Raw genomic sequence first — 26,630 nt, forward strand, 5'->3', positions numbered from 1 at the left:
GAGCAGAACCTCTGCCGATATTACAGACTCGACGCACATTCCTTCGCTCGGCATCCCCAGGTCGTTTCAGTTACCAACATGGCCTTCAGAATACCATTTGCCCAGGACTTCTGGAATGAGTACCTTACCGGCAGAGAAAACACTATCCCTACTCTGCCTGTGGTAACAGATATCACTGAACGGGTCATCCGGATTTTGGGCGGAAATGCTGGACCAATGAGACTGCAGGGGACAAACACATATCTCGTTGGAACAGGCAGATCCCGTATCCTAGTTGATACTGGTCAGGTATGTCGTGACTCTTTACCGATCTTGCACGGAGGGCGACGTGGCTCACACTCCCTGCATGCTCCAGGGAATGCGCTCGTGGATCCGTGATATCACCAAAGTCCTAGAAGAGAGAGATATAGACATCTCACACGTCCTCCTTACACACTGGCATGGCGATCATACAGGTGGTGTGCCAGACCTCATAGCATACAATCCAGCGCTATCCTCTCGCATATACAAAAACCGACCCGATGCCGGACAAAAGGATATTCTCGACGGCCAGGTCTTTCGCGTTGAAGGCGCCACTCTCCGCGCCGTTCATACCCCCGGCCACGCAGCCGACCATATGTGCTTTCTCTTTGAAGAAGAGAACGCCCTCTTCACAGGCGACAATGTGCTCGGCCATGGATACTCGGTGGTGGAAGACTTGGGACAATACATGAATAGCATGGTACAGATGGCTAACCTGAACCTTCCATTGGGCTACCCAGCGCACGGGGCAGTAATCGATGACCTTCCGGATAAAATGCGAGAGTACATCAAGCACAGAGAGTTCCGCGTGCAGCAGGTTTACGCGATACTCGAGGAGAGCCAAGCAGCTGGGCAGGGGCGGGGCCGGGGTGGCTTGACGCTACATGAAATCATCCTAGCAATGTATGGGGAGATTACAGATGAGGTTGAGAAAGCTCTTGCGCCGTTCTTGAGCCAGGTTCTGTGGAAGCTGGCTGAGGATCGAAAAGTCGGGTTTGAGCCGGGAAGTGCTGCAAAGAGGCGATGGTACGTCAGGTCGCGCCGGCCGAATTAACTGGTTAGAAGTTGTTTGCCATGTAGTAAACTATTTAGATTGCTTTGCTCTTATTTATGCTGAAGATTGTTTCTTCTTTTGTACTGAAAAAGGAATCTGTCCCTACTGTACCAAGATCAAGCCCTCATTAATGAACGAGCAAATTACGCACGCATCTTTTGCTTCTCCGCAATCTCAATCCACTCGCTAATAGGTCGATGAAGCTGGTAGAACCTCTGCTTTGACCTTCTCACAGCATCATTACACCGTCTCCAAGACTTGTCATAGTACTTCCCGATCGCTGCCTGCACATCCTCCATGGAACGTCCCCAAACCACCTCCAACACCTTCGCCAATTCAATCCCATCGAATATCGCATGGTTTCCACCCTCGCCCCCAAAGATTGGCATCGCATGCCACGAGTCTCCAACAAAGACGACCCCTTTGCCTGTACAGGAATCTACGTCACTCCTTTCCATCGAAACACATCGCGTCAGCCAATTGAACACCCTATGCCTGCGCATCGCCTCCCCATTCAGGAACAGCGACCATGGTTCTCCCAGCTTCTTCGCATTGATTTCCTCGATCAGAGCCTCGGGAATGACTTTAGCTTCCTCCGATGTAATATTGGGATTATACAGAGGGTCGTTGTCACCAATGCTGGGCCGCGAGTACGTCCAGTCCATGTGCACCGTCGTTGACGTGACGTCGCAGACGGTCAACGGCGTGTTAAACCCGTCGCCCACGCCCGCGACAATCGTGGACTCGCCTGCATGCGGCCGGATCACACGCTCGTATTCCTCGCGACTGAGCTTGAAGTCGCCGTGGTAGACGAGGACGGGTAAAATTTCCGGCTTCACAGCGGGAAGGATCAGTGTCCGTACTGTGGAGTGTACCCCGTCCGCGGCGATCAGAAGGGAACCGGTGTATGTGGCGCCGTTTGCGAATTCGGCTGTCACCACATTTCCATCTCCGACGTCTCTCAACAGCTGCACGCCAACAAGCCGATGTCCATACCTGACATCAATTTCCTCGTCTTCCCCCGCATCTGCATCCGCAATCCACTGCCTAAGCGCATTGCGATTAGCGCGCAGTATGGTCGGTTTCTCTTTTGACTCTTTGGGTGGCATCATGATTATCTCCCCAGTCTGGTTATTCCGCCACGACTGGTCGAGCCAGCCCCAGCCGCCAATGTGGCGGTCTGGTGCGACGGCCCGAGTGAGGCTGGATAGAGGGAGGTTTCCCAGGGCCCTGAGGAGAGCATTGAAGCCCCAGTCGCGGAGGGAGATGGCGTAGCCTTGAGTGCGGGAGGGAGGGGAGGCTTCGAAGACGATGCAGGGGATGTGGGCGTTTGTGAGGAGACGCGCGGTTGTGAGACCTGAGAGGCCGGCACCGATGATGAGGACTGGGGGTGTCATTGTTTGTTGGCTGTGCACAGTATTGTTGGTGCTGGTGCTGGGACACACGGTGAAGCGGTAGGTGCCAGGTTTGTGGGTAGGGTTGTATTGAGTACAATGGATTCGGGGTATTGGGCTTGTTTATCACAAGACAAGACTAATTGCCTGGGCGATGGGTTAAAACCCGAGCGGTAGGTTTAGATCTCGGTTCTTAAGTAGGTGTCAGGTACCAGTGAGTAGCTAAGGTAAAATTCGTGAAGCTCGACTTAATTATCCGGGATGTTCAGGGGTCCTCCATGGTGAGCAGTGTACAGAGGCACTATTCTGGTACGTCAGGCCAATGGTGGACTTTAAAATTGTACCAGGTAGCTTATAGCTTGGGAGTCACACAAAAGCCTGCAGATAGATCACTCCATGAAGCAAAGCATGCATCCATGCTTGCGTCACTGCAGACTACAACAGAACATTCGCCGGGCCCAAACTAGCTGGATTTGGTATACATAGCGTCCTTAGCGAACTCACCGCACCTGTCGCCAGGTATATTGCGTGAAGGAGCTATATCCAAAGCCAGTGCAATTCTCCAGATTGGTGTTGAGCTGATGGTAAGCTTGTGCGCAGGGGGTTTGTTGATATATAATGTACTGGAGCTCGCTATTGGCCAATAATTTGCATTCATCAAGCCGAGCGTTGACAAGTGGCCATGACGACCATGGCTCGCTTGCAGTGGATAGGCAGAAGTTTGGACGTGTACATTGTACCGACATATGGGGCCGAGAACAAGATTAGTGTTGCTAATGACGCGCGGCTGCGCTTTAAGAGTGCCCAGATTCTAATCTGCGACTCCCACATTACCGGTCAAGCGCGTCCAAGGCCCTTTTGGGCGCTTCTCAGCCTGAAGTCTCGCTAAAGACCTACTGGAGCGAGCTTCATGTGCCCATATATCGCTGTCGTTCTTGTCCTGGGCACGCTCGAGAGCCTCCTCGAGGCCCTGGTTCAGCAGTTTATAGACCTTCTGTAGCTCCTGATACGCTCCATCTGCATGTTCGCTACCATCTTCAACCTTTTTCTCCACATACTCCTTCTCGTTAGATCCAGCCGCAGATGATGCGAACGCCCATGCCTCGGCCATTCTGACAATTTCGTCCTCCTTCCCCGGATCTGCTTGGTTGGCAGTATCTCGAGGGTTAAGTGCTGCGGTTGCATGCTTGAAACGGGGTTGTCGGGCAAGGATCGGATATTCAGGGAGTATGTGACTCTCGTCACTTAGACGATTGAGCATGCGCATGGTGGTGCTTTTCTCCTTAGCAAGCATGCCGGACAAGTAGAATTTCTGTAGCGCTATAGACCGCTGAATCTTGGACATTGGGTGAAGGACATCGCTAGCATAGGACAGGACCTCCAACGGCTCTATTGGCAACTCTTTTTCCGTGGAGGGTGTGCGGACTTCTAGGGGTCGCGATACAGTCTTGGCGGAAGCTGTTGACACAGGCTGGCAAGCTCGGGCAGCTGTCTCTAGCAGGCGCTTGCGGGTTTCCGTGTAAATTGCGTACTGCTGTATAATCCGCATCCTCTGCTCTTCAAGGATACGAGCGGACTCCTCTATCTCTTCAGCAGGTATCTCCTGTACAGAAGCTTCTTCACTGTCCCCACTGCCTACAAGCTTCTCCTCTACCCATTGTACAAGCTCATTTCGGGTTACCTGAAGAGCTGCAGCTTTCAAAGCTGGGGCGGGTTCTTCTTCCCTGTAACTCTCGGATGCACTCCGAGCTTTCAATTCCGCGTATAGCTTTTTTTCCCGATCAAGTTGTGACTTTGCACAAATGACTGCTCTCTCTAGCTTATGCACAAGCTCCTCCATATCAGCACCTGCTTCGCCGCTAACTTGACTCTCATCTTTAAACTCTTCCAGCAATGCGGTCTGGTTCTGGCGTTCCTGATTATCGAAATCTTCCGGGCGAGGGGTAACGCGGTTTCGCAGCTCTTGGAGATACTGCTCGAAGACTTGAAGCTTTGCGTGTCGTCGTCGATCGCGGACGAGTCGAAGGTAAGCCTGCAGTTCCAGAGAGCTGTCTTGAGCGGACAATTCTATCTCACTTCCTTCGGGGCGCTCGGCGGACAGTTTCTCGACGATCAATTGTCGCTGTTTCCTTGCAGCCACGTTCGCTTGTAACGCTTGGAGGTAGTTCTTCCTCAGTCCCGTAAGCTCTGCGGGTATTCGCTTCACATCCGACACCGCATTGTCCGAGACACATAGCGAAAGGTGGGAATGGGCGAGACACTCTGCGTGCTCAGGGTCGTTATCAACGAAGGTAATCTGAGAGCGGAGATAGCTTGTCAAAGCCTGCCGAATTCGAAGAGCTTCCGCGCGACTTTTGATGTAAGGGGCAAGAGGCTGTGCGAAAGGAGGAATGTCGGAGGAACCCGCAGCTGTTGCCGACTCCATTTGAGGGGGGATGAGGGGCCTAAAGATGATTAAAGGAGTGCTGATCCCAAGGTTAGCTGGAAATATTAATATTGCTCAAGTTCAAACTCTGACGCAAAGCACACTCAATCTGAAACGCCAAAGGCGCCGCCGTGCATCATTATCATTTCCCTCTGCTGATGGTTTGTTTTGTTGTACTGGACGGTGTAGATCACCATCGTTACTAAGCTGTACGCTCACGTGATACTCCTAAGGGTGCAGGCAGTAGAGCAAGCAGAGCAGATCCAATGATGGTTTAGACGTTCACAGTCCCTGTCCTGTCTGGTTTGAGAAACTGATAAAACCTGGTGTCTCAGGGTGCTGCGATAGATATGCGAGATGATCAATGCACGTAAGCGACGGACTTCTCCGCCTCCGCAACGCAGCTATGGCTTTGATCTTCTCAGCTGCGCAATACAAATATCATATTGCTGCCATGGAATTTTTTCTTAGACTCTCAATGGCCATTGAACGCCCGCAATTTTATTTCTATTCTGGCCCAATTCTATTTCACCATGGCTTGATAAGGAAGCAAAACAAAGACGGTCACTCATAGTGTTGACGAGTCTCATGCATTCTCTTTGTTTCTCGGTCTCTGTCTGGCATGCTTTCAATACAGCTCTAAATTCTATCAAGGGATGACCTGCAGACCTGCAGGCTTGAACCGACTCATCACGAATTACCATCCCTCTGTTTGTTATGCCCCTTGAAGCAAAGATAGTGCTGCGCACACCGTTGTCATACTTTACACGTCCGTCTCCCTTGTATCCCTATATCTCAAAGACATCCTTCAGAATGTCCCCAGGAATCTCTCAAGGCCCCTTCTTTCATCTAAGAACGAGAGCCCGTCCAGGGCCAGTGCAAGTCCTGCTGAAAAGTCGCCGCCATCATCTCGTTTGTCGTCGTCCCAAGCAATGAACCCACCGGCTGGTTCTATCTCTCAAGACGCGAATTCAGGGGGTCAGACTAGGGTTGACATCCATGCGCGTGCAAGAGCAGCATCCGGTAACAGCGCAATACACGGTAGTCTGTCCAGGCATTCTTCTAACATCAATGGAAGGACCCCTACGGCAGCCGAAGCCCCTCTCGCCCTCAGATATACATTTGATCCTCGAGCAGGAACAAGAGGCAATGGTTAGATACCACCTGCATCCCTTTAGATCCCTGGCCTAAACCATTGCCTCCTAGGTCAACCGTTTGTCAAGGGAGCTCTCTTTCCTGCGGAACCAAACTTCCTCCGTCTCCTCAACGGCATCATCCACCTCAACCACACTCAATGAACCACTCGATACGCTCCATAAGTCAGCATATATAGCCGGACCTACGCACCCCACAGCATCACGGCGGAATCGCTCCTCTTCGAGCTTGAGTGCTTCATATTTTCCAGTAGTACAAGGGCCAAGGACTAGCGGGCGGAGCCGGCGGCCATCTGCTGCGTCTCTTCCGTCCCAGAGTCTTATATCAGTCATATCCCAGCCTCAGGAACGAAAGCATGATGTCTCGACCCATATCCCACATGGCTCGCACTTGTATACGCGGAGGAGCTCTTTCTCACAGCAACGAACTCCATCGAAGTCAAACGCCGTTCATTCAGATGATATAACATCCCGAGATATAGAAACCCTCGTTCATGAGAACGAGGTGCTGCGGCAGCGAATTCGCGCCCTTGAGCACGAGCTTAGCGTCCAGAAAAAGCACGCACATTCAAGAGTTTAGAAAATTCTAGGTCGATAGAGCTCTTGTTACCGCCTGGCGACTCTGTATATTTGGCCATAATTCATAGAGGTAACGGACACCATCCCGATATCTGGTAAAGTCGCCTAAAGGCGGTCCTTATGGCACGAGATTTAGATAGACAGTTTGTTCTCTCATTATCTGTCCTCTGAAATTTGATCAACTCTATTTTTGTCGAATTCTACTGCCTTCCAGCTCGTTTAGATTAAATAAAAAATAATGTATCAACCTGACGTTTGCACATGAAAGCAAGCTATGACCATGGGCCGCCCCACCGTGGCTGTGCCGCAAACGTCATAACGTACGGTGTGGCTGCGTTCGTCATCGTCTAGAATATATACCCCGCGGTCACTCCGTTCCTGTTCCTAGGTCAACATCCTAGCAATAGCTCTACGACTTTCTCATCTCTATTTGCATCTCCGAACCAACTCTTCATCGCCAAAATGTCCGACCGCACCACTGTTCATGTTTCCAACATCGACCCCTCCACCTCGGAGAAGGAGGTTCAGGACTTCTTCAGCTTCTGGTATGCAGCCTCTTCCGTAAGGAATATTATCTGTCTAACGAGCCCAACAGTGGCAAGATTGTCAGTATCTCTGTTACTCCCACCTCCGGCGAGCCAGGCTCTCTTAAGTCAGCGACCGTGACATTCGAAAAGGATGCGTAAGTCTAAACCATCCACCTCACCCTCCATGTCGTCATTATTTAACACGCAACAGGGCTGCTAAAACCGCCCTTCTCCTCGACCAGACCCAGCTTGGCCCCTCTGTAGTCACTGTTAAGGCTGCGCAAACCCTTGACGAGATTGCAGGAGAGCATAGCGCTACCGCCGCTGAAGCTAAAGACGAGAACCAAAACGACCTCGAGCAGGAAGACAAGCCCCGCTCCCGCATTATCGCAGAATACCTTGCCCATGGATACACAATTAGCGACCAGGCTATCCAGAAGGCTATTGCCATCGACAAAAAGCATGGCTTTACGTCTCGCTTCACCAGCGTCCTGAGCAACTTTGACAGAAAGACTGGTGCCAGCGAGCGCGCCAAAGGTCTTGATGAGAGCTATAAGATCAGCGACAAGGCCGCTAACAGCTGGCGCGGCTTGCACAGCTACTTTGAGAAGGCTATCAACACTCCCTCGGGCCGGAAGCTGCGTGACTTTTACTCTCAGACCGATAAGCAAGTTCGCGATATTCACGCTGAGGCTAGAAGACTGGCGGATCTGAAGGCTGGAAAGACTGAGGAGAAGAAGGCTGAGGGTGAAAGCAGCGCTTTTGCGACGGAGTCTAACCCTGCCCCTGCCCCTGCTCCTGGTGTTGAGCCCGAGGCTGCCCAGGCGGCACCTGCTACAACCGAGAAGGCGTAGTGGAGTCACCCTTTGTCAATGATTGTATTCGACGATGACTTTTAATGACTTTCGCGGATGTGTTTCTAGCATGACGCCCTTTCAATTTTCTCTACGTTCATACTCTATTCCCCTTTGTTCAAGTCTGGAAAAGAAGCTTTTAAATCGAGCCTAATGGCACAATTTCTCGTGACATATCTCAGTAACATTTCTTAGTCTATAGACCTTCGGCGAAGAACCGCGGTCATATGTGGTGCACTCGTCATTCTTGATCACAAGACACCCGTAGATAGATATCACTACTACGTAAGAGTTTTTACGTAAAGTCGAAGCCATCATCTAGCTAGACTCCCTGTTCTAGCAGAAAGATCGCAGCATGCTCAGGCTAAATTCTACGCTACAATGTCTTAATAAACTACTCTTGGTTGATGATCCATGCAAAATAACTGAGCACTAAGAAATATCGTCTCAATTCCATCTTAGGTGGTGATTTTCACGTAGATTTAAAGTCAAGTCATGCAGTCATCTTCAAAACACGCTTCTCAATCAATTTCCTGTCCCCTTCTTGTACTTCGCCGCCTCAATATCCTCCAGGATATGCTTCGGGTTACTGCTCAAGCCCGCCGTCTGGCTTTGACCCTCGCCCTCGGAGCTTGACTTGGGTGCGTACTCTGGCGGAGGGGCGAACTTGGGGTCTGCGCGGCCGGAGCCTGGGGGGGAATTCTCTTGTGCGCCTGTTTGGCTCTCGGGAGGTGGAGATTGGCGGCCGGAGAACGGAGCAGACATTTTGATTCTTGCTTCCTTGTTTTGGAGGAGGTTTGTAAGGTGAGGTAGGTTGTTCTAGTTGTGGTGGTGGGCTGGGAGTTGTTAAGTGAATGCTTGTAGTAAGAAATTGACAGATAATGGTGGCTTACCTCGAAACAGTGAGCGTGAGTTACTGTCAGTTATTCGTGAATATGACTTGGATTAGAGCAAATGTGTGAGAGGAGAGATTTATATAAGGTGATATCGTCGTATCAAGTTACTCTGTACGTTTCTGGTAACATCATAATGACGTTGTGGGTCTAGAGGTGCATAACACGGATAGAAGACCACGAGCTTGTCGTGGATGTTCTTCACGCACATGAAAGCTGCGGTGTTGTATAATGGCCGATCACCGTGATTCACTCCAAAACATAATGTCGGTGTCTGATCGACAGAAGCTTAGAGTAATGTTCGGTGGGATTAAATGTTATAGGAAACGGTGCTCAAGTGTCTCAACTATATACGTCACGTGATAATATTTGACATCTGGAATCCAGTCCCTATGGTGGTTACTTCCTTGCTCTTGTGATTTTTCACGGTTTTGTTCCTCAGTGGGGAAAGTGATAGATTAAATTTCTCTTGATCATTCCTTGGTGGACAGTAGAAGAAAAGTGTATTCATGTTCATTAACTCGGGGGTTTCGGGATGGGCGGAGGGTAAGAATGTGTGCAGGGGAGGGTGGTGGGACTTTTGGCAGGAATCGTAACCAATAAAGTATGGGTCATGAGGGTAAAACGAAAAGGGAAGAAGAATCTTGCGACAAAGCGTTCTAAACAGGAAAAGAAACAACAGGCATAGGTCACATTAGGCCGGATCCAGTGGCTGCTTGGCCGTCGACACAGAGAGAGAGATGTGTCCAAAAAAAAGCGACGCCAAACCGACATGACAATGCATCTTTTATATCATAGACTATGCTTGGCTTCCAGAGTCGATCTGACTATATGTCGGCTCGATTGCTTTTCGTTGACGTTGGGATCTATTGATTCCCATTGGCTTGGAGGGCAGCCGCTTTGGCTGCTTCTTCATTGGCCGCGGCCAGAGCCTTTGCGTCGGCTTCATGGAACACAGACTCGATGATCTTCTTCTCTTCGTCGTTTAGAATATTCGTCAGGTTTTCGTAGAGCTGAGGCTGTTGTTGTTGGAGGTCTGATTGCAGATTAGCTAAATCCTATTAGAGGAATAAAGTAACACGTACTCATAAACACCTGCTTGAACAGCCCATATGGTTCAACCTTGTCGAGAGGAGTCTCAAGTAAACTCTCCTCATCAAGCTCGTCGTCATCGTCGTCCCCAGCGAAAGAGCCGAACTTTTGCGCCTGGTCATGATTTAGCCACAAGCTGAAAAGCACATGCTGCCATTACTCACCTCTTTGTTCAGGAAGTCCAGGTATGCAGCACTCTCGTCGGGAATATCGCCCTCAGGACCAGCCTCATCATCACCCTCAGTCCATTCCACTTCGCCCTCCCAGTCGTTACCCTCATCATCCTCGTCTTCCTCTTCGTATTGGAAGTCCGACTCCTTCGTCGCCTCTTGTCGATCTATGTAATGTTAGTCTATGTCGCTTGAGCAAGATGAAAATACATACTCTGAATAGCGGCGGGCAATGTGTGGAACAGTCTGGTAACTCCCTGGAGCAGCCTCGGCCAACCTTGTTGAACGCTCGTTGGCACGTCGGCAGGGTTCAAAGTGAGCAGCGAGGTGATGGCGACAATGGACAGTGTCTTGTCGTGAACACGTCTGAAGCTGTCAATGCTAGAAAACCAGGCGCTGAAGAACTTGTTGGTCCACCCCTTGGCCTCTAGGACTTGGAGACTGAGAACTGGGTTGTAATATATGGCGTTGATGACCATCTCCATCAGATGGAGACGGCAAGATTTGGTACGCGCTTCTCCAGCATCGATGACACGCATCGCAAGCTCGATGAAGACAGGGATGTATTGGTCAACATAGCCGCGCAGGTTTAGCATGACAGTCTCGGCAAGCTTGCAACCACAGATCCTGTCTACGCCGCCCACTTTCTCATCATTGAAGATATCTTCGACCATACCCACGATGGCTGCGAGGTAGGCAGGATTTTGAACAAGCGTCTGAGAACCGTACGCCACGTAGTTGTCGAGTGCGGGCAGCATGTCCTCCAGGTACAGCTCAGCTCCCGCCTTGAAAGTCTTGTGGATGAGCTCAAAAGCCTGCCACATGGTCGGAGAAATGGACTTCGAGGCGAATGTGCAGCTGTCGATGATCTCAAATACTTCATTGTAAAGGTCGTAAAGCTTGTTCTCGAGGGTGATGCTAATGACAGGCATAAGGACTGTTTCGAGGTGCAAAAGCACGTCGGGCGTGCTCTCCAGAGTAAGAATCAATGTGCCGATTGTCTGCAAAACACCAAGAGCGGTAATACTCTTGTCGTCCAGGAAATCGCCGTAGGTGTCCTCCTCGCCCTTGGCAGCGTTTCTCTCCAGGAGCTCACCAACGATACGCATGTATGTGTCACGCAACTGCTCACTCAGAGCAACGGCAAAAGGAGTCAGCTCTGCGGAGAAAACCTCGACGAAGTCTTCCATAACATTAGCCAAAGCATCAACATCAACCTCATTGGCAAGCTTGAGAAGTTGCTGCATGATCTGCGGAATATTCTGCTGCATAGAGGTGCGGATCACGTCGTGTCGGATAAGGGGCTGAAGAGCAAGGGCGGCCTCGACACGAACAGGCAGTTCTGAATCAGTCATGGATTCGAGGATATTGCGGTAAATGATCATGAGATTGTTAGGGTCCTGGAAATCGAGCTGCTCAAATTTCTCCAACGTGTCACAGGCACGCGCACGAAGGAAACCATGGGGGCTGCGGAACTCAGGGAAAACGTGGCGTACGAAAAAGTATTCAACCTGGTCCGCGATGGGGCTCTTCTTCCCCAAAATGACAGAAGCCAGAGATCCAATCATGCGCAGGGCGCCCTCCTTCTCCCTCGGCAATTTTTGGTCATCCGGAGCAGCCTCATACTTACTAACAATACCGTTGACGAATGTAAGGATAGAGAAGGTCTGCTTCTTCCGGTTCTTGGTGAGAGTAATCAGGAAGTTTGTAGCAGCAACATCGGGCGCCGAGACCTCCTCGTAGTAGTTCAACTTTCGGTGGAGATATTCAGAGGGGTCCGTCTCGAACAACTCGATGTCCTCGTCACTCTGGCACAGAATTGGGAAGACGAAGTGAGCAATGAGGTTCTCCATGTGCGGCTTTAGGTGATCCCACATCGACTTCGGCTTGACGCACTCTTCGAAAAAGATCAAAGTGTAGGAGAGTGCTGGGTTGCTCAGCCATTGACCCTTGGAAACGTATTTGTCAATCTCCTGTAGGTAACCCTTAAGAATTTCCGGTGCGAATGTTGTAATGAACGACTTGGCAAACTGAGAGTAGTCCGGGTTACTGGACTTGGGAATGGTCGTGGGGTTTCCGTATCTAAACATCCATGTTAGGCGAGGAACACCACTGATGTGAAAGGCCTACGCACCTGATGAAAAGACGGTTCAAATTGGCATACGCCCACTTCTTGCACTTCCACCAGTGGGCGAGTTCTCTCTCCTCCTTGGATTCCATCATAGAGTTTGCTGGAGGTTCTTTGGCGATGATTCGCAGGAACAAAGTGCACCAGTCGACTGTCGCCTGGTGCGATTGAAGATGAGGTGAGAGCTCGAACTATTCACCCGTCAGTTCTGACCACCCATATGCTTATTGGCTTTTTGCATCACCCACGTAAATAGCATGCTTGTATGATTTCACCACGATGCGGAGCATCTCGGCCGCCTCTACACTCTCTTCATCCACGAGCCTCGATCCTATGCTGAGCAACTGAGGGAACGAGTGCTCGATAATCTTGTCAAACTCCTCCCGTTTATCCCCCGCTTTAAATCGGTACACACGGCAGATGGCTAACAGGCACTGCAGACCCGCATAGACCGAACCGGCATCGTTAGTGCCAAGCAGCTGCATTGTGATGTCCAGGAACCCAGGCCATTGTTCGGGGAAGTCATGTTGAAGAATCTTCTGAAGTAGAGGGACGAGCTGAGCGCGGACGTTGGGGGGCGTGGAAACCAAAGCGGGAATCAGCCGCTCGCGGAAACCCGGTTTCTCCTCCTCTGCAATTGGTGCGCGCAGCGGACTGTCCTCAATAGTTGACCACCCTCGGTTGATACGGTTCTTCAGGTAAACACCCGCTATCGACCCCTTCTAGTCAGTAAAGGCGGTTCAAGGTACGGGTTTGGCGGATAATTTCACAGGGCCGATGGGCTCCGATTCAACATCAGCAAGGAGGTGAAGAGTCGACAAAACGTACCCGACAGTTGGACGGCGTTGACCTGCTCCCCCTGCAGAATATCCAACAGAGCATTTATGAAACCCGGTTGCGTCTCGGCCTGTGGAATGGAAGAAGGTTTGGTTAGCAAAACCACCATCTGCATGGCCGTAGCCCGAAACTAACATATTTCAGATCAAGTTCCGCCTGCCGTCTGATATCAGCATTGGCATCTAGCGTGGACTGGATGCGGTTCCGCAGGGCTGCAACATCCATCTCGCTCCGGCAACGACCCCCTGGTTGCAGAAATCAAGACTGAAAGGAACTGAGGAAAACCCCGGTATAAAGTAATGAGACAGACGGCGGTCAGAGGAGACAAGGAGGGGGAGATAAAAAGAGGGATCAATAAGATTTAGGAGGCCTCAGCACTTCTGGTTTTCTTCTCTCGTGGATTTTCATTTCAGGCGGTGTTGGCCCCGCGTCTAGGGCAGCGAATCAGACCGCCTGCCGCCCCGCGCGGTAAGAGAATTTTCGTGAAAGGGTTACGCCAAAAGAGTTCAGGTCATTGACTATTATTACATTAAAGCTGAATCCGGTCTTAGTTGATTAGCACAGTTATGTGCCTAGTAGAATCTATGCTCTACACTGTTCTGTGCCCTGCTGGCGTGGCTGTACCTGATCCCTGCGTCTTGCGTTTGTGAATTCTTCTGGCAGAAAAAAAAAAAACAAAGACCCGGCGGTGCCCACGTGGTTTTCCGAGACAGGGAACCATACCTACACCCGTACTAAATAATAATTACAGTGTCTTTGACGCCTAGACTACCTACATATACAGAGACGCAGCGAAGATCACATCCCTCTTGATCTTCTCCTGCGCTTCTTGCATCTTTGCATACAGCGTTGGATCTCCAACCAACTTGGCTGCATTCTTCACCTCGCGACAGGTCTCGTCGAGCCGAGTAATAGTCCTGACAATGGTTCCCTCCATCACATCCGTGAGATCCGTAATCCGGTTGAACGACATCCCCTTGGCCCACTCGTAAACCACCTCTGCCAGTCCAAATCGCGGTTGGCTGGCAAAATCGTTGATGTCCTCGGTAGACTGAAGGACCTGGTGCTGTATCTGCACATCGTTCACCTTCTCGGAAATGCGAATAATTGCTTCCTTGCCCTTCTCTAGGCGGGGGGTCAATGTCGGCACATTTTCTGTCTTTTCTTGGAACACGAAAGCGGATAATAAAGCGACTATCTCTTCGGGTTCGTATTCCGCGAGAACATTCTCCAATATAAGCTCCGTCAAAACGAGCTCATCCGCAGAATGAATCTAACACATGTCTCAGCGCATTTATGGAGAATACCTTATTTCGAATTCTTACCTCGCAAGCTACCTTTCCTTTCAGCTGCACACGGGATTGTTCGTCGACGAAGCCCAAGTCCTTTAGGACTTGAATCCGCTGCTCGTAGTCAGGGAGTAGCTGGAGGTTCTGATCCGACATCAGTTGCTTCAACTGCGAGATATTCTCCTTGATTTGCCACTCATCACGTTGCATCTCAAACTAAAGCGTTGTGAGTATGGCAGGGCCCGTCAAAGGGTAGAATATGAACATACGTGTTTCAAGAATTTGGGGCATTTCAAGCAGTCGCATGACTGGGCGATATTTGCCTGCTCACGTCGTTTATCTAGGATGTCCCTTAATTGGAGCTCTTTGATTCGAGCCCAATCTAGCTCATCCCAGACCGGAGTGGTCCACGAAGAGCATAGCTTGGACAGCTCCTTGTCTGCGAATCTGATTGCCTCTGTAGACTAACGTCAGCATGACCCTTGTACCAAATGCATTGAGACCAACCTTTCTTTATATTGAGGTACCACGTTGGGCCACTTAGCTTGACTATAGTGTTTGTGACGCACTCGATATCCGCGATTGGGATCTTAAAGACTTTCAGAGTCATATCGGCGGCACGGGTCGGTAGAGGATTCAAAAATCCCCTGAACGCTGGGAGGAATGGGAGAATCTCGCTTGGGTGACGCTTGCTGTTCAATTTACCTATCTCGAGAATCTGTATGACGGGGTTGGGGCCCCCTCCGACTTCTCGCACAATGACACCTGCGGTTCGGTACCCATCCTGCACAAGTATCAGCTTAAACCTGCGGCTAATTATGGAGACTCATTAATCACCTTCCGGTATACAACTAAGCGCTTCGGCATAAGAAGGCGTTTGCCGACAGGCGATGAAAGTAGGTTGAGGTGTAGCTCGCTCGTCAATTTCCCGTACTCGATCGATGCATCATGACAGGCCGCGAGATCAACATCGCAGATGCCGCAGGGCTCTCGTTTAATCTTTTCTAAGCTGGCTTCAGAAATTTGTACCTGTTTCTCGTGCTCTGGGAGCAGGGCCTGCGTGGCATTTTCGCTGAAACTTCTCTTGATCATTTCTTCAATCTTCAGAGCTTCCACACGCAGTAGATTCAGGATCATGTTATAAGTAAGCCTGAACTGGGATCGAAGTTTCGTTGGGTCCCCGAGGATCATCTTTCTCAGCGCTCCAGCAGGCGGTGCCTCGTCCTTGCCAGAGTTAACAACGATCACATAGCCGACGTTGTCGAGACCTCTTCGACCGGCACGCCCCGCCATTTGGGTATATTCGCCGGGCAGTAGATCTCTGAAGCCTTTGCCATCATGCTTGCGAAATCCCGAGAAGACCACTGTGCGTGTAGGCAGGTTCAGGCCCATGGCAAATGTCTCTGTGGCGAAGAGAACTTTAACCAGAGTCTTGGCAAACAGGATCTCGACGATTTCTTTCATTATGGGTAGAAGCCCACCATGGTGAACAGCAATACCGCGACCTAGCAGTTCGCGAAGTCGAAGAATCTGCGGCAGCGTCCTGTCTTCTTGTTTGAGTCGAGTAAGGGACTTTTCAATCGTTATATGGATAAGGCTTTTCTCGGACGCATTGCAAAAGTCCTGGTTAGACAATGAGTCGGCGTTCTGTTCACATCTCTTCTTAGAAAATACGAAGATACAGGCTGGCAACAGATTCTCCTTGCGCAGATGTTGCACAACCTGGACCCAGACAGTCTTGTCCTGTGCGGCAGTTGTACGTCCTCCGCCCCTCCCCGTACGAGCAATGTTGCCTGTTCCTCGGTTTGCCGGCTGGCCTCGGCCTCGTTGTCCTCCTCCACGTTGTCCACCTCCCCCTCCCCTCGGGCCACCCCTGGCGGGCGCTTGTCCCCGTCCTCGTCCCTGCGAACCACCTCTGCTTGCTTGAGACTGCGCTTGAGCTTCTGCCGCTTTCTGAGCTTTGATCTTGTCCTTTCCGGATATTATATCATCTGCTTGTTTCCAGCCGCTTTCGAGGAACCTTTTGTTGGAGTCAACAATCTTGAACTTGTCCTTTCCAGCCCACAGATAGTGCTCAAGAGGTACAGGTCTCTTCGCCGTCGAGATGACATAAATATCCTTCTTCTTCGTCCTGCCCACCCACGAGGCGAATTCCTGGGTATTGGGTACTGTAGCAGAAAGAAGGATGAGAGTGACGTGCTCAGGAAGCATAATGATAACCTCCTCCCACACGACGCCGCGTTCAAGGTCGTTCACGTAGTGGACCTCGTCAAAAATCACGAATTCCACATCTCTAATGAGGTCCGCTCCACGGTAAAGCATACTCCGCAGAATCTCAGTGGTCATGATCAGACAACTTGCTTCCGGATTGATTTGAACATCACCCGTCAGAATACCTACATCGTCAAAGGTATTCTTGAAATCGCGAAATTTCTGGTTACTCAGAGCTTTGATCGGCGACGTATAGATTGCCTTTGTCATATGCTTAGCGGCCAATGCAATAGCATACTCTGCAACGACAGTTTTACCAGCTGACGTATGTGCAGCCACGAAAACCGAATCCCCATTCTCGAGGTGATAGACAGCTTCTTTCTGGAACGTGTCCAGCTCGAATGGCCATTCGCGAGCCATATCTGGCACGAGTTCGTGGAAATTGGGGATTTCCTTATTAACATCGACGACGTGTGCCCATTCTTTGCCACCCTTTTTCTGGAAGGCTGAGAGCAGCGGAGCACGCGGCTCCAAAGACGGGAACTCAACAGGTAATAGGGCGTCGATGTCGTCTTCTTCCTCGTCCTCACTGGCGGATTCCTCGTCTTCGATCTTCACACCTCCCACGTCGGATGCTGTTTCATCATGATCAGGATTGATGTTGCTTTCCTCTTCTTGGAGAGTTTGTTCGACTTCTTCATCGTCGTCTGCAGCTTCTTCCGACTTTGCTTCTTCAAATTTCAGTCCGCGCGAGAGTCCAGGAGCTACCTCTAATAAACCTCCCTCAGACCCGAAATTAATGATGCGATCCAGGCCGGCTTGTTTTCCAGCAGACCCAGAGGGTCCTGCTGTCTGAACTTCAGCCTCCATCTCCGCGATCGCTTCAACGCCATCCAGACCCCCTGGCGCGAACGGAAAGAACCCTGCAGCGCCCCGTACGAAGTCAGCCCGACCTGCTGGCCTGCGTAGCAAAGACGTCGAGTTCTTTGCGTTCGCGCTGTTAGCCGGAACCGTCACTTCATGATACCCAGTGACACGCCCCTCCAGGCCTTCGCGGTCGAATCGAACGATTGTTCTCGTTTGCGTATCAGCGATCTCAAAGAGATCCGTGTAGTCCGTTGACACATCCCATCTCCTAGTTTCCCGTTAGCACACTGCAGAGAGGAAGCAGAATCATAATAAGATTCAATAGATTATAACAGCATCAAAGGTCATCAACCCTACCTCTGCAAACGGTTCAACCACTCGGAGCTAAACTGAGGGGATGGGGTTAGAAACTCGTTCTCTAGATCGCGTCGCAGTTCCGCGGCGGATGGGCGGGCTCTGCGCTTAGGTGCGCGGTTTTGATACGTCCCATTCTCTTCAGCGGCAATGAGCTCATCGAAAGCCTTCCCGCCAATACTCTGCGAGCCCAGGTCGAGCTGGGCTAAGGTTGAACTGAGTGTTTCCATCTAAGCTCGATATGGCCTGTAATAGGGTTCCTGAAAATCGTGTATCATAGGCTCGGATGCACCTCGCTCCAGCCGCTGGTCCTCAAGGGACTTCCCAAACTAAGTGCAGAAGCTAGACAAGTTCCGAACGATCGCGATGGGAAAAATCAATTCTATGTATGTTTGAGTTTTATGGGGTTTTTTGACTCGCGCTGAATGACCTGGAGCTTATGGAGCAAGACACATGGTAAGGTTGGATGGAGGACATGGCGGGGGGAGAAACAAGAGCTTTCCGGCAGAAAGTGACGTTGGGCCATGGCCGGTGGAGCCCCATCTGTGGCAGCCGCAGGATCTATACGGCAGAGAGTGAATAGCTACAAGGTAGCGAACAAACATCCCCTGTCCTATAATTGGTTCATTATTACATACCAGAATCCGCGTAGAGGGTAGTGAATTAGATTATAAACTCAAAACGTAAATCCCTAACGCCACCAATGAGTGCACTTAAAGGTTGGAAACTAACAACTATACATGAGACTCCAGAAAATCCAGAATGCGCCTATGGTCAATGACGCACGAAATATGGACAGTTAGAATAATTATGATTAGTAGCCAAACACCAACTGCTTGCTTCTTGACGGCGAGGGTTTTTGATTCCTCGTCATAGCATCAAAACTGGAAAATCCTGACAATGATAATAGGTCATTATTTGTGAAACTGCTTTTATTGGTGCCATTGCACCTATGAAAATGGCTGTGTCCTGCCATAGGTCAGACCACAAGGGTCCGCAATTTCTTTTTTCTTTCTGATCACCTATAAGTGATCACTGGGAATGTCTTCCGGTCCATTACGTTAATCTGGTATTCAAAGATGCCAGTCACAGTTGCAATATACCTAGATATTGGGTTAGTGCATCCATGCCAATGTGAAAATATTGATCAGCCACTACTTACAGCGATCTCCCGTCGGCACCAAATCCAAGTCCAGCAGAGCTACTAGGGTCCTGGTCTCGGCGTCCAATCCCGTAGCTGCGCTCTGGAAGATCATTGATGACGGTTCGAATCCACCTTGGGGAACGGCTATGGTCAAAGCCGAACGAGGATTGTTGGTTATAACGCTGCTCACGTAAATTGTTTCGGCTTAGCGTCTCTGCTTCGTTAATGAGCTGCCGCTGTCGTCGAAGCCGCTCCACGGCCACGATGTTGGCTCTCAGATTTTGGGGAACATCCATACTATTATCTTGCCTCTCGGAGCGTCTATGGACAGAGCGAGACCGTTGATGGTTTCTCCCCGACAACAACGGAATACTGGAATAGTTAAAATTTGCCGACGGTCGGGTTAGGGTCCCACGGTGCCGACTGGTACTTCCACCCTCATTACCTGAGCCACCTTGGTCACTTGAGCTGGAATCTGTAGTATGGGTCGGATTAGCCAATGCGGCGGACTCTAGCTCTCCTGGCGAAGCCATCCAGCTCAGAGTGATACTTGGCTGCGGATCGGGCGTCGAATCGTCCAGATTTGCATCTTGGTTTCTTGCGTCATGATTGATGTGCGAGAGTATGACAGGTCGAGGGGAAGTAGGACGGGGTGCTCGATTAGCTCCGCTTGTGGGACCTTGATGTCTAGCGCGAGAGCCAGAATGTGAATGCGAATTAGCATTGCCGCTGGCCAGCCGGTCAGGCGGGCCATCTTCGAATCTTGACGACCAGCGCGCCGTATTCAGGAATTCCAATACCAACCTCTCCCTTTCAGTTAAATCATGTATCATCGTCTCTCGCAATTGTGAGGTATTGAATTCACCTGCCCGATCGCCCGAGTACCCCTCAATTGAGTCAAAAAGACCCCGTGCATCAAGATCATGCCGTGGTTCGGGAGAGGGTTGAATATCGAGGTCAAACCCTAAGCTCGTAGATTCATCAATGATCGGCTCTGTATCGACTTCCTCAACGGCAGGATCGTTCATATCTAGCTGGATAATCTGTCTGCGGACAAAGGCCTGGCGCACGTCTGCAATTCCAGCACGCCCTTTATCTTCAAGCCACACAAGGAGGTCCCAAGGTTCAGGCGAAAAGCTCATACAGCGCACAGCTCCACCGTTACAGCAAGGCCGCGAGGAATTGAAATAACAGACAATTGGACTCTCCTCAGATGGCCCTAGGGCACGTTCTTGAATGCTTCTAACGTCGAAGATAGTGATCACGCCAGATTGAGAGCCGATGGCACACAGTCTGTTGGACTGCGAGAAAGCAATGGTGAAACAACAACGGTCTTCAATTCTCGGCCCAATCTCCATCTCAATGCAGAGAAGAAGGTCCAGTGTCCAGCCACTCAACTTCTCCCCGGTTTCAGTCGAAACCACGGTGGAGAAATCGCGAGAAAGGCCATAGAAATATGCGTTAGCTTCGTCACCAACAGCAGCCAAAATGCTTGAATCCGGTGATATGATCGCATAATTCATACATGCCGGGTGGCTGAGCTTTTTCAGAACCTTTGAGCGCGTCAATGAATATATTGTCACGGACTTATCATTGTTGCTGTAAAAATATTAGCGGAAATTTATTTGGAACTTGACATTGACCGCAATACCTTAGCACCGCAACGTCCTCGTCTATAAATCCCTTCTCCTCGGCCGGTAGACGGTGAATGATCACAGAGTTCACAATGCTGCCGCCAAATTTATGCAATTGAACCTCCGGTAGTTGGCTGACACCAGACCACGAGTTTGTCTGTTCAGCTCCTGCTGATGCTCGTGGGGAGGTCCTCTGAGAGGCCTCGAGATCAATTGGCAAGGCGCTGTCCACATCCACCGATTGGGTGCCCGGTGTCCCTTGAGACGCACGCACATTGCGATCGGAAAGCTTCACAAAAGCACACTCGCCATTGTTGGTTCCTCCGATACCGATCCAGCCATATCCAGCAGCGAGGCACTTTGGCTCGAATGGGATAACAGCAATGGTCTCCCGCTTTCGCGATGAAATGTGAATTGCGTAGACCACTCTATCGACGACGACGTATATTCGATCCCGATCGGCGGTACTGATATAGTGGCGAAGTTGTTGATGGCTATGGGATGTTAGTCCATAGGCCGATGATCCTGACCGATTCAAGGGTGGGACAGACTAGTTGGGTATTCTGAATGGGAAGAAACGGCGCTTTGTTGGAAGAATAAGGGAATCTGTTGGCTGATACCTGAATTGGATTGGGGTAGCGTCAGTTTGGAACAAAAGATCTGGAGGGGAAAGGGTTGTAGGCAAACACTGACGACAGGGCACTATCTGTAGTCATGATGAGAGTCGGTCAAGGCCACACATTGTTGTTGGCAGCCGGAACGAAGCGCCGTTGTTGTCGACGCGGTCAAAGCGAAGCGACAAGGCGACAACGATGACGGTAATCCCCGAGCTTTAGGGTAACGATAGTCTTGTTCTAGCAGAATGGATTATTTGCGTGTGGTGGACCTCAGGAATGTCGAGATACCTGGGAGATTGGCACGGGCCAGCCTAATCCAGCTCAGTCCAGAGGTCGCCAATTCGTAACTATGAGCGTAGGCAATGCTCTCTGCTTTCCACACCCGTTTGCTGACTATAAAGGGAAATGGAAGAAGAAAACGAAATGTGAGCCTCAGATGGTCTTACTAGGTAGATATTGGTGTTACTGGGCGGATGGGTTCAGTGGAAGTGAAGGCCTCATCGAACGGATGACGTAAGATCTGGGGAAACTGCCGTTGCGGCGGTCGAGTAGTAGGGCCTCGAGTCACAGGCCTGGCTCTCGCTCGCTGGGTGGTATGATCTAGTAACAGAATGTTTGAAGTCTGTTTTATAGGTCAATGAGCCTTGTAACCTTTTTGGCTTTGACTATACGGGTATTAATACATATACGACTCTCCAGCAGCACCAGCGCTGAAGCCGAAATAGCAGATGCTTCGAGTGCCGAGCATCATACCTGTTCGTATAATTAGGAGCAATGTTCTATTTTACCATATTTAGTGGACTCTCGCGTCATTAGACCATGGTATTAATTAACTCTGCGATTACTGTACGCACATGGGTGTGATAGGTTCCAGGTATATATTTTGAGCACACGGTCCAGGTTAGGTACATCGTAAAATACAAATTAGAGGTTTAGATAAATCTGCAATTTCAAGGACTGGGCAAGTGACTCGAGAGATAGCAATGCCGTTTTCAAAAATTACTAGATACACCGAACAGCATTTGACTTTGCCTCTTCATATTCTTCAGTGGCGACAAAGAAGTGGCTTCCTTGATGTCTACCGGCTATAGCGGAGTAAGGCGGCAAGCCTCGGTCGGACACTCGTAATGTTGTAACTGGTCACGTGGACGCAACATGGACTTTCATATTGAAAACGGACCATGGAATGCTGCAACAGGGATGATGATACATCTTGTAGCTCATGGCCTCTCGTGCAGAGCTCGAGACAGGTCGCCTTTCTTTCCGACCTGACTGGAAGATGCTAGACTAGATCTACACCGTAATTGAAGACGTAGAGCTGCAAGATCAGCCCCATGAAATGGACCAGTGTAGCTCGATTTGATGTTTCCTATTGGCTAGGTTGACTGATCATTTCCATGAGTTTCCTCAGGCTTCGCCCTATTCAGGCCTAGTTCATAGCTGCTCGTCCACGGCCCGAAGCTCTCCGGGCTGTCCTCTTAAGGTTTTCCTTTCTTGCCGTTTCCCTTCCTCCAGATTCTTAAAGCCAAAAAAACTCTTTCTCCCCCATCCTCCATCTTATACCCCTACCCCCTTCCTATCCATCTCTCTTCCCTCTCGATTGAATCGATTGGAGTGTGTCCCATAGTCATTCTAATTACTGTATTATTTTATTATTTGTTCTTTTTGCTCATAATCCCGTCACAATGCTGTCATCTCGTCTCTCACGCGCGGTATGATTCAGCCCCTGTATAGCTGCAAACCACGACCTTGAAGCTGACTTTCTTCCAGCTGCCGCGCACTGCCCCCTTTGCTCGTGCTCCTGCTTTCAGACTTCCCAGCACAGCTGCCCGGAGATGGAACTCAACAGAGGAGAAGGTGAAGGGCCAGGTCATTGGTATTGACTTGGGTACCACCAACTCTGCTGTTGCTGTCATGGAGGGCAAGACCCCAAAGATCATTGAAAACGCCGAAGGTGAGTGGCGACAAACTTATATTTCTTTTCGACAGTACTGAGCGATGGCTAATAATAAAAAGGTGCCCGCACAACACCCTCCGTTGTCGCTTTCGCCCAGGACGGCGAGCGTCTCGTCGGTATTGCCGCCAAGCGTCAGGCTGTTGTCAACCCTGAAAACACTCTGTTCGCCACCAAGCGTCTTATCGGTCGTAAGTTCACCGATGCTGAGGTCCAGCGTGATATCAAGGAGGTCCCCTACAAGATCGTCCAGCACACCAATGGTGATGCCTGGGTTGAGGCTCGCGGAGAGAAGTACTCTCCTGCCCAGATCGGTGGTTTCGTTCTGGGCAAGATGAAGGAGACCGCTGAGAACTACCTCAGCAAGCCTGTCAAGAATGCTGTTGTTACTGTTCCTGCCTACTTCAACGACTCCCAGCGTCAGGCTACCAAGGACGCCGGTCAGATCGCCGGTCTCAACGTCCTCCGTGTCGTCAACGAACCCACCGCCGCTGCCCTTGCCTACGGTCTTGAGAAGGAGGCTGACCGTGTTGTCGCCGTTTACGATCTTGGTGGTGGTACCTTCGATATTTCCGTTCTCGAAATCCAGAAGGGTGTTTTCGAGGTGAAGTCCACCAACGGTGACACCCACCTTGGTGGTGAGGACTTCGATATCAGCCTTGTGCGCCACATTGTTCAGCAGTTCAAGAAGGAATCTGGCCTCGACCTTTCCAACGACCGCATGGCTATCCAGCGTATTCGTGAGGCTGCTGAGAAGGCCAAGATTGAGTTGTCTTCTTCTCTCCAGACTGAGATCAACCTTCCTTTCATCACTGCTGATGCCAGCGGTGCTAAGCACATTAACCTCAAGATGACCCGTGCTCAGCTCGAGTCTCTTGTTGAGCCTCTCATCAGCCGCACTGTTGACCCCGTGCGCAAGGCCCTCAAGGACGCCAACCTCCAGTCCAGCGAGGTTCAGGACATCATCCTTGTCGGTGGTATGACCCGTATGCCCAAGGTCACTGAGTCTGTTAAGTCCCTGTTCGGTCGTGAGCCCGCCAAGTCTGTCAACCCCGATGAGGCTGTTGCTATTGGTGCTGCGATCCAGGGTGCTGTCCTTGCCGGTGAGGTTACTGACGTTCTTCTCCTCGATGTCACCCCTCTGTCTCTCGGTATTGAGACCCTCGGTGGTGTCTTCACTCGTCTGATCAACCGCAACACCACCATCCCTACCAAGAAGTCGCAGACCTTCTCCACGGCTGCTGACTTCCAGACTGCCGTCGAGATCAAGGTCTTCCAGGGTGAGCGTGAGCTTGTCAAGGACAACAAGCTCCTTGGAAACTTCCAGCTTGTTGGCATTCCTCCTGCCCACCGTGGTGTCCCTCAGATTGAGGTCACCTTCGACATTGACGCTGACTCCATTGTTCATGTCCACGCCAAGGACAAGTCCACCAACAAGGACCAGTCCATCACCATTGCCTCTGGTTCCGGTCTCTCCGACGCCGAGATCCAGTCCATGGTTGAGGATGCTGAGAAGTATGGTGCTCAGGACAAGGAGCGCAAGGCTGCCATTGAGGCTGCCAACCGTGCTGACAGCGTCCTGAACGACACTGAAAAGGCTCTCAAGGAATTTGAGGACCGTCTTGACAAGGCTGAGGCTGAGCAGATCCGTGAGAAGATCAACACCCTCCGCGAGTTCGTTGCCAAGAACCAGTCTGGTGAACTCGCTGCCACCGCTGAGGAGCTCAAGCAGAAGACCGATGAGCTTCAGACTGCTAGCTTGACCCTCTTCGACAAGATGCACAAGGCCCAGTCTGAGCAGCAGCAGCAGCAGCCTAACCAGGGCGAGACTGGCCAGGGTGAGAACAAGCCCTAAATGTACCATCATGATGGACAGCCATGCGCAACTGCATGGTTTGTCATTGTAATTTCTACCATTTCCCCTACTGTTTTTTTAGATATGATCTCCTTTTATTTCCGCATTCTGTGTATACATACTGATAGGGTTGTTTGATGTGCCCTCGTCTCGGTGTACGGGTGTTTGATCGTCTTTACTCTTTTTCCCGCCTGGCTTCATACCCTTTGATCGGGCAAGCATACTGATTTATTCGGGGAGCAACCATTGGATGGGACAGCGGGTTTGCCTACAATTTGTAACTTAATGACATTACGGCTTTGGGACCACAAAAGCAAGCATGATGTGGTGGGCTTGGAGCATGTGAGATAATAGAATAGGAAATTCTCCTCTCGATTCAACAAAACTTGGATTCCGCTGTAAACGTAGTCTGAGGCCCAGACAAGGCAAGATAGCCAGTAATGCGCTTTGGAAGCAGAAGTCCAGCAGAGATGGATGCTCGAGCCTCGGCGCCTCAGCGCCTCACCATGCTGGCCGCAGTATCTGGTTTATGCCTGACAAGTCGGGTCTCTACCGTACCTCAAATCCAACCGGAGCTTGCGCGGTCAGTTAGCTCCATCAGCCGCTCTGGATACTTCTAGGCTCTACTATGTTGTTGTGCTGGCCTGCCAGCTGTCCAAACCAACCCAACATCCACAGATCCAAGTGGACTTGTACCCAACAGATTCTGGTTCGGGTTCTGGGGATAGTTTAGTGCAAACCCCAATAGTCCATTCCTGTTCGATCCTGAAACTCCTGTTCGATCCTGAAGCAATTCCCGTTAGAATGTGCACCACAACCTATGAGATGGCCTGCGACTCTGGGAAACTGCCCGGGTAAAACTTAAGGGGCCGGCGGGTGAGATGCAGTCAGTGCATGGATGAGTCCTACGTTACTCAGTGGACGGAAGAGAGGCAGTTGAGAATTGAATGCGATACTTTGAGGTTTTGGACTTGTCATTCTTATGGAACTTGTTGGATTGAACTTAAGACATGACGCAATTTTGCGAATTAAGGACGTTACCGCCCATTGAGGTCAGGTGGCCGTCCACGGCCATTGGCTCATCAATCTTCGAAGCTGGATAGACATGTACTTTGCAGAAAAGTATAGCAGCGTGGTGATAAGCCAGCCAACAATAGTATGCGAGCAATATTGATGTTATTTTGGCTGCCAATCCTAGGGTACTTCCGGCTCTACTCCGGAGTACTCTTATCGGCAGCGTACAGCACTGGCCCTTCTCCACTGGGAGAGGTGCAGAGACAATGCAGCCCAGGAGCAAATCATGATTGTACACAAATGCACAATAATGAGCCCAAACACCGAGCTCCAAACCTAGACCACAAGCCAAGCGCAGAATGACGAGGAGAAGGGCGTCGGGACCGCCTCATCATATTTGAAGTTGGAGAAACAATGAAACGGATGGGCAATCAGGATAAAAGTCTCTCGTGCCACACTACTGGGCCTGAGAATTAATTCGCTGATCAATTAATAGTGATAATAGCAATGCTAGTAATAATCAACTGACTCTGCTGACTCTGCCCTGGCTGAATTTGATTGTG

At 50.5% G+C, this 26,630-nt stretch overlaps 9 protein-coding genes across 9 annotated transcripts; 4 read left to right on the forward strand and 5 right to left on the reverse strand.

The window, feature by feature from the left end:
- Window positions 1-78: 78 nt before the first annotated feature.
- nscB (metallo-beta-lactamase type thioesterase nscB) lies at window positions 79-1,075 on the forward strand (the record flags this gene model as incomplete). The annotated part of the gene is made up of 2 exons (XM_073738732.1): window positions 79-288; window positions 356-1,075. The coding sequence occupies 2 exons, from the start codon at window positions 79-81 to the stop codon at window positions 1,073-1,075; spliced, it is 930 nt and encodes a 309-aa protein (XP_073599594.1).
- A 143-nt stretch (window positions 1,076-1,218) lies between these two features.
- On the reverse strand, window positions 1,219-2,538 carry BDW70DRAFT_170097 (FAD-dependent oxidoreductase; the record flags this gene model as incomplete). Its single annotated transcript, XM_073742848.1, has 1 exon — window positions 1,219-2,538. Exon 1 carries the CDS (start codon window positions 2,470-2,472, stop codon window positions 1,219-1,221), a length of 1,254 nt encoding a protein of 417 aa, XP_073599595.1. The 5' UTR covers window positions 2,473-2,538.
- A 361-nt stretch (window positions 2,539-2,899) lies between these two features.
- On the reverse strand, window positions 2,900-5,044 carry BDW70DRAFT_128851 (uncharacterized protein). The gene has a single exon (XM_073735506.1). It carries the CDS (start codon window positions 4,892-4,894, stop codon window positions 3,281-3,283), a length of 1,614 nt encoding a protein of 537 aa, XP_073599596.1. The 5' UTR covers window positions 4,895-5,044; the 3' UTR covers window positions 2,900-3,280.
- A 1,983-nt stretch (window positions 5,045-7,027) lies between these two features.
- Window positions 7,028-8,262, forward strand: vip1 (putative actin cytoskeleton protein (VIP1)). Its single transcript, XM_073735507.1, has 3 exons — window positions 7,028-7,172; window positions 7,223-7,309; window positions 7,366-8,262. The coding sequence occupies exons 1-3, from the start codon at window positions 7,090-7,092 to the stop codon at window positions 8,006-8,008; spliced, it is 813 nt and encodes a 270-aa protein (XP_073599597.1). The 5' UTR covers window positions 7,028-7,089; the 3' UTR covers window positions 8,009-8,262.
- A 151-nt stretch (window positions 8,263-8,413) lies between these two features.
- BDW70DRAFT_128855 (uncharacterized protein) lies at window positions 8,414-8,959 on the reverse strand. Its single transcript, XM_073735508.1, has 2 exons — window positions 8,902-8,959; window positions 8,414-8,844 (listed from the first exon to the last, which is right to left on the reverse strand). The coding sequence occupies exon 2, from the start codon at window positions 8,771-8,773 to the stop codon at window positions 8,534-8,536; it is 240 nt and encodes a 79-aa protein (XP_073599598.1). The 5' UTR covers window positions 8,774-8,844; window positions 8,902-8,959; the 3' UTR covers window positions 8,414-8,533.
- Window positions 8,960-9,767: 808 nt separating this feature from the next.
- BDW70DRAFT_170100 (SKI complex RNA helicase subunit SKI2) lies at window positions 9,768-18,299 on the reverse strand (the record flags this gene model as incomplete). Its single annotated transcript, XM_073742850.1, has 14 exons — window positions 17,853-18,299; window positions 15,255-17,763; window positions 14,925-15,201; window positions 14,687-14,874; window positions 14,454-14,633; window positions 14,051-14,401; window positions 13,264-13,353; window positions 13,120-13,198; window positions 12,540-13,000; window positions 12,298-12,482; window positions 10,378-12,245; window positions 10,158-10,330; window positions 9,987-10,107; window positions 9,768-9,937 (listed from the first exon to the last, which is right to left on the reverse strand). Exons 1-14 carry the CDS (start codon window positions 18,077-18,079, stop codon window positions 9,768-9,770), a joined length of 6,879 nt encoding a protein of 2,292 aa, XP_073599599.1. The 5' UTR covers window positions 18,080-18,299.
- Window positions 18,300-18,492: 193 nt separating this feature from the next.
- On the reverse strand, window positions 18,493-21,793 carry BDW70DRAFT_93329 (uncharacterized protein). The gene is made up of 5 exons (XM_073745218.1): window positions 21,321-21,793; window positions 21,179-21,247; window positions 20,645-21,121; window positions 19,012-20,592; window positions 18,493-18,952 (listed from the first exon to the last, which is right to left on the reverse strand). The coding sequence occupies exons 1-5, from the start codon at window positions 21,341-21,343 to the stop codon at window positions 18,868-18,870; spliced, it is 2,235 nt and encodes a 744-aa protein (XP_073599600.1). The 5' UTR covers window positions 21,344-21,793; the 3' UTR covers window positions 18,493-18,867.
- Window positions 21,794-22,735: 942 nt separating this feature from the next.
- On the forward strand, window positions 22,736-25,435 carry BDW70DRAFT_128863 (Hsp70 family protein). The gene is made up of 3 exons (XM_073735509.1): window positions 22,736-22,956; window positions 23,015-23,198; window positions 23,261-25,435. Exons 1-3 carry the CDS (start codon window positions 22,930-22,932, stop codon window positions 25,051-25,053), a joined length of 2,004 nt encoding a protein of 667 aa, XP_073599601.1. The 5' UTR covers window positions 22,736-22,929; the 3' UTR covers window positions 25,054-25,435.
- A 112-nt stretch (window positions 25,436-25,547) lies between these two features.
- BDW70DRAFT_128864 (uncharacterized protein) lies at window positions 25,548-26,510 on the forward strand. Its single transcript, XM_073735510.1, has 2 exons — window positions 25,548-25,958; window positions 26,010-26,510. Exon 2 carries the CDS (start codon window positions 26,212-26,214, stop codon window positions 26,428-26,430), a length of 219 nt encoding a protein of 72 aa, XP_073599602.1. The 5' UTR covers window positions 25,548-25,958; window positions 26,010-26,211; the 3' UTR covers window positions 26,431-26,510.
- Window positions 26,511-26,630: the final 120 nt, after the last annotated feature.

The sequence above is a fragment of the Aspergillus foveolatus genome (assembly GCF_047715535.1).
Source record: "Aspergillus foveolatus strain CBS 279.81 unplaced genomic scaffold BDW70scaffold_5, whole genome shotgun sequence".
NCBI classification, from domain to species: domain Eukaryota; kingdom Fungi; phylum Ascomycota; class Eurotiomycetes; order Eurotiales; family Aspergillaceae; genus Aspergillus; species Aspergillus foveolatus.

Excerpts from the sequence above, each read along its gene's own strand:
- BDW70DRAFT_128851 (XM_073735506.1), bottom strand. The coding sequence starts at position 4,894 with ATGGAGTCGGCAACAGCTGCGGGTTCCTCCGACATTCCTCCTTTCGCA.
- BDW70DRAFT_128863 (XM_073735509.1), top strand. The coding sequence starts at position 22,930 with ATGCTGTCATCTCGTCTCTCACGCGCG. Across the intron at positions 22,957-23,014 it reads CATCTCGTCTCTCACGCGCG|CTGCCGCGCACTGCCCCCTT; the intron begins GTATGATTCAGC and ends ACTTTCTTCCAG. Across the intron at positions 23,199-23,260 it reads GATCATTGAAAACGCCGAAG|GTGCCCGCACAACACCCTCC; the intron begins GTGAGTGGCGAC and ends AATAATAAAAAG.
- BDW70DRAFT_128864 (XM_073735510.1), top strand. The coding sequence starts at position 26,212 with ATGCGAGCAATATTGATGTTATTTTGGCTGCCAATCCTAGGGTACTTC.
- vip1 (XM_073735507.1), top strand. The coding sequence starts at position 7,090 with ATGTCCGACCGCACCACTGTTCATGTTTCCAACATCGACCCCTCCACC. Across the intron at positions 7,173-7,222 it reads CAGGACTTCTTCAGCTTCTG|TGGCAAGATTGTCAGTATCT; the intron begins GTATGCAGCCTC and ends CGAGCCCAACAG. Across the intron at positions 7,310-7,365 it reads GTGACATTCGAAAAGGATGC|GGCTGCTAAAACCGCCCTTC; the intron begins GTAAGTCTAAAC and ends AACACGCAACAG.
- BDW70DRAFT_128855 (XM_073735508.1), bottom strand. The coding sequence starts at position 8,773 with ATGTCTGCTCCGTTCTCCGGCCGCCAATCTCCACCTCCCGAGAGCCAA.
- BDW70DRAFT_93329 (XM_073745218.1), bottom strand. The coding sequence starts at position 21,343 with ATGACTACAGATAGTGCCCTGTC. Across the intron at positions 21,248-21,320 it reads ACTACAGATAGTGCCCTGTC|GTATCAGCCAACAGATTCCC; the intron begins GTCAGTGTTTGC and ends AATCCAATTCAG. Across the intron at positions 18,953-19,011 it reads GGTGCCGACGGGAGATCGCT|GTATATTGCAACTGTGACTG; the intron begins GTAAGTAGTGGC and ends CCCAATATCTAG.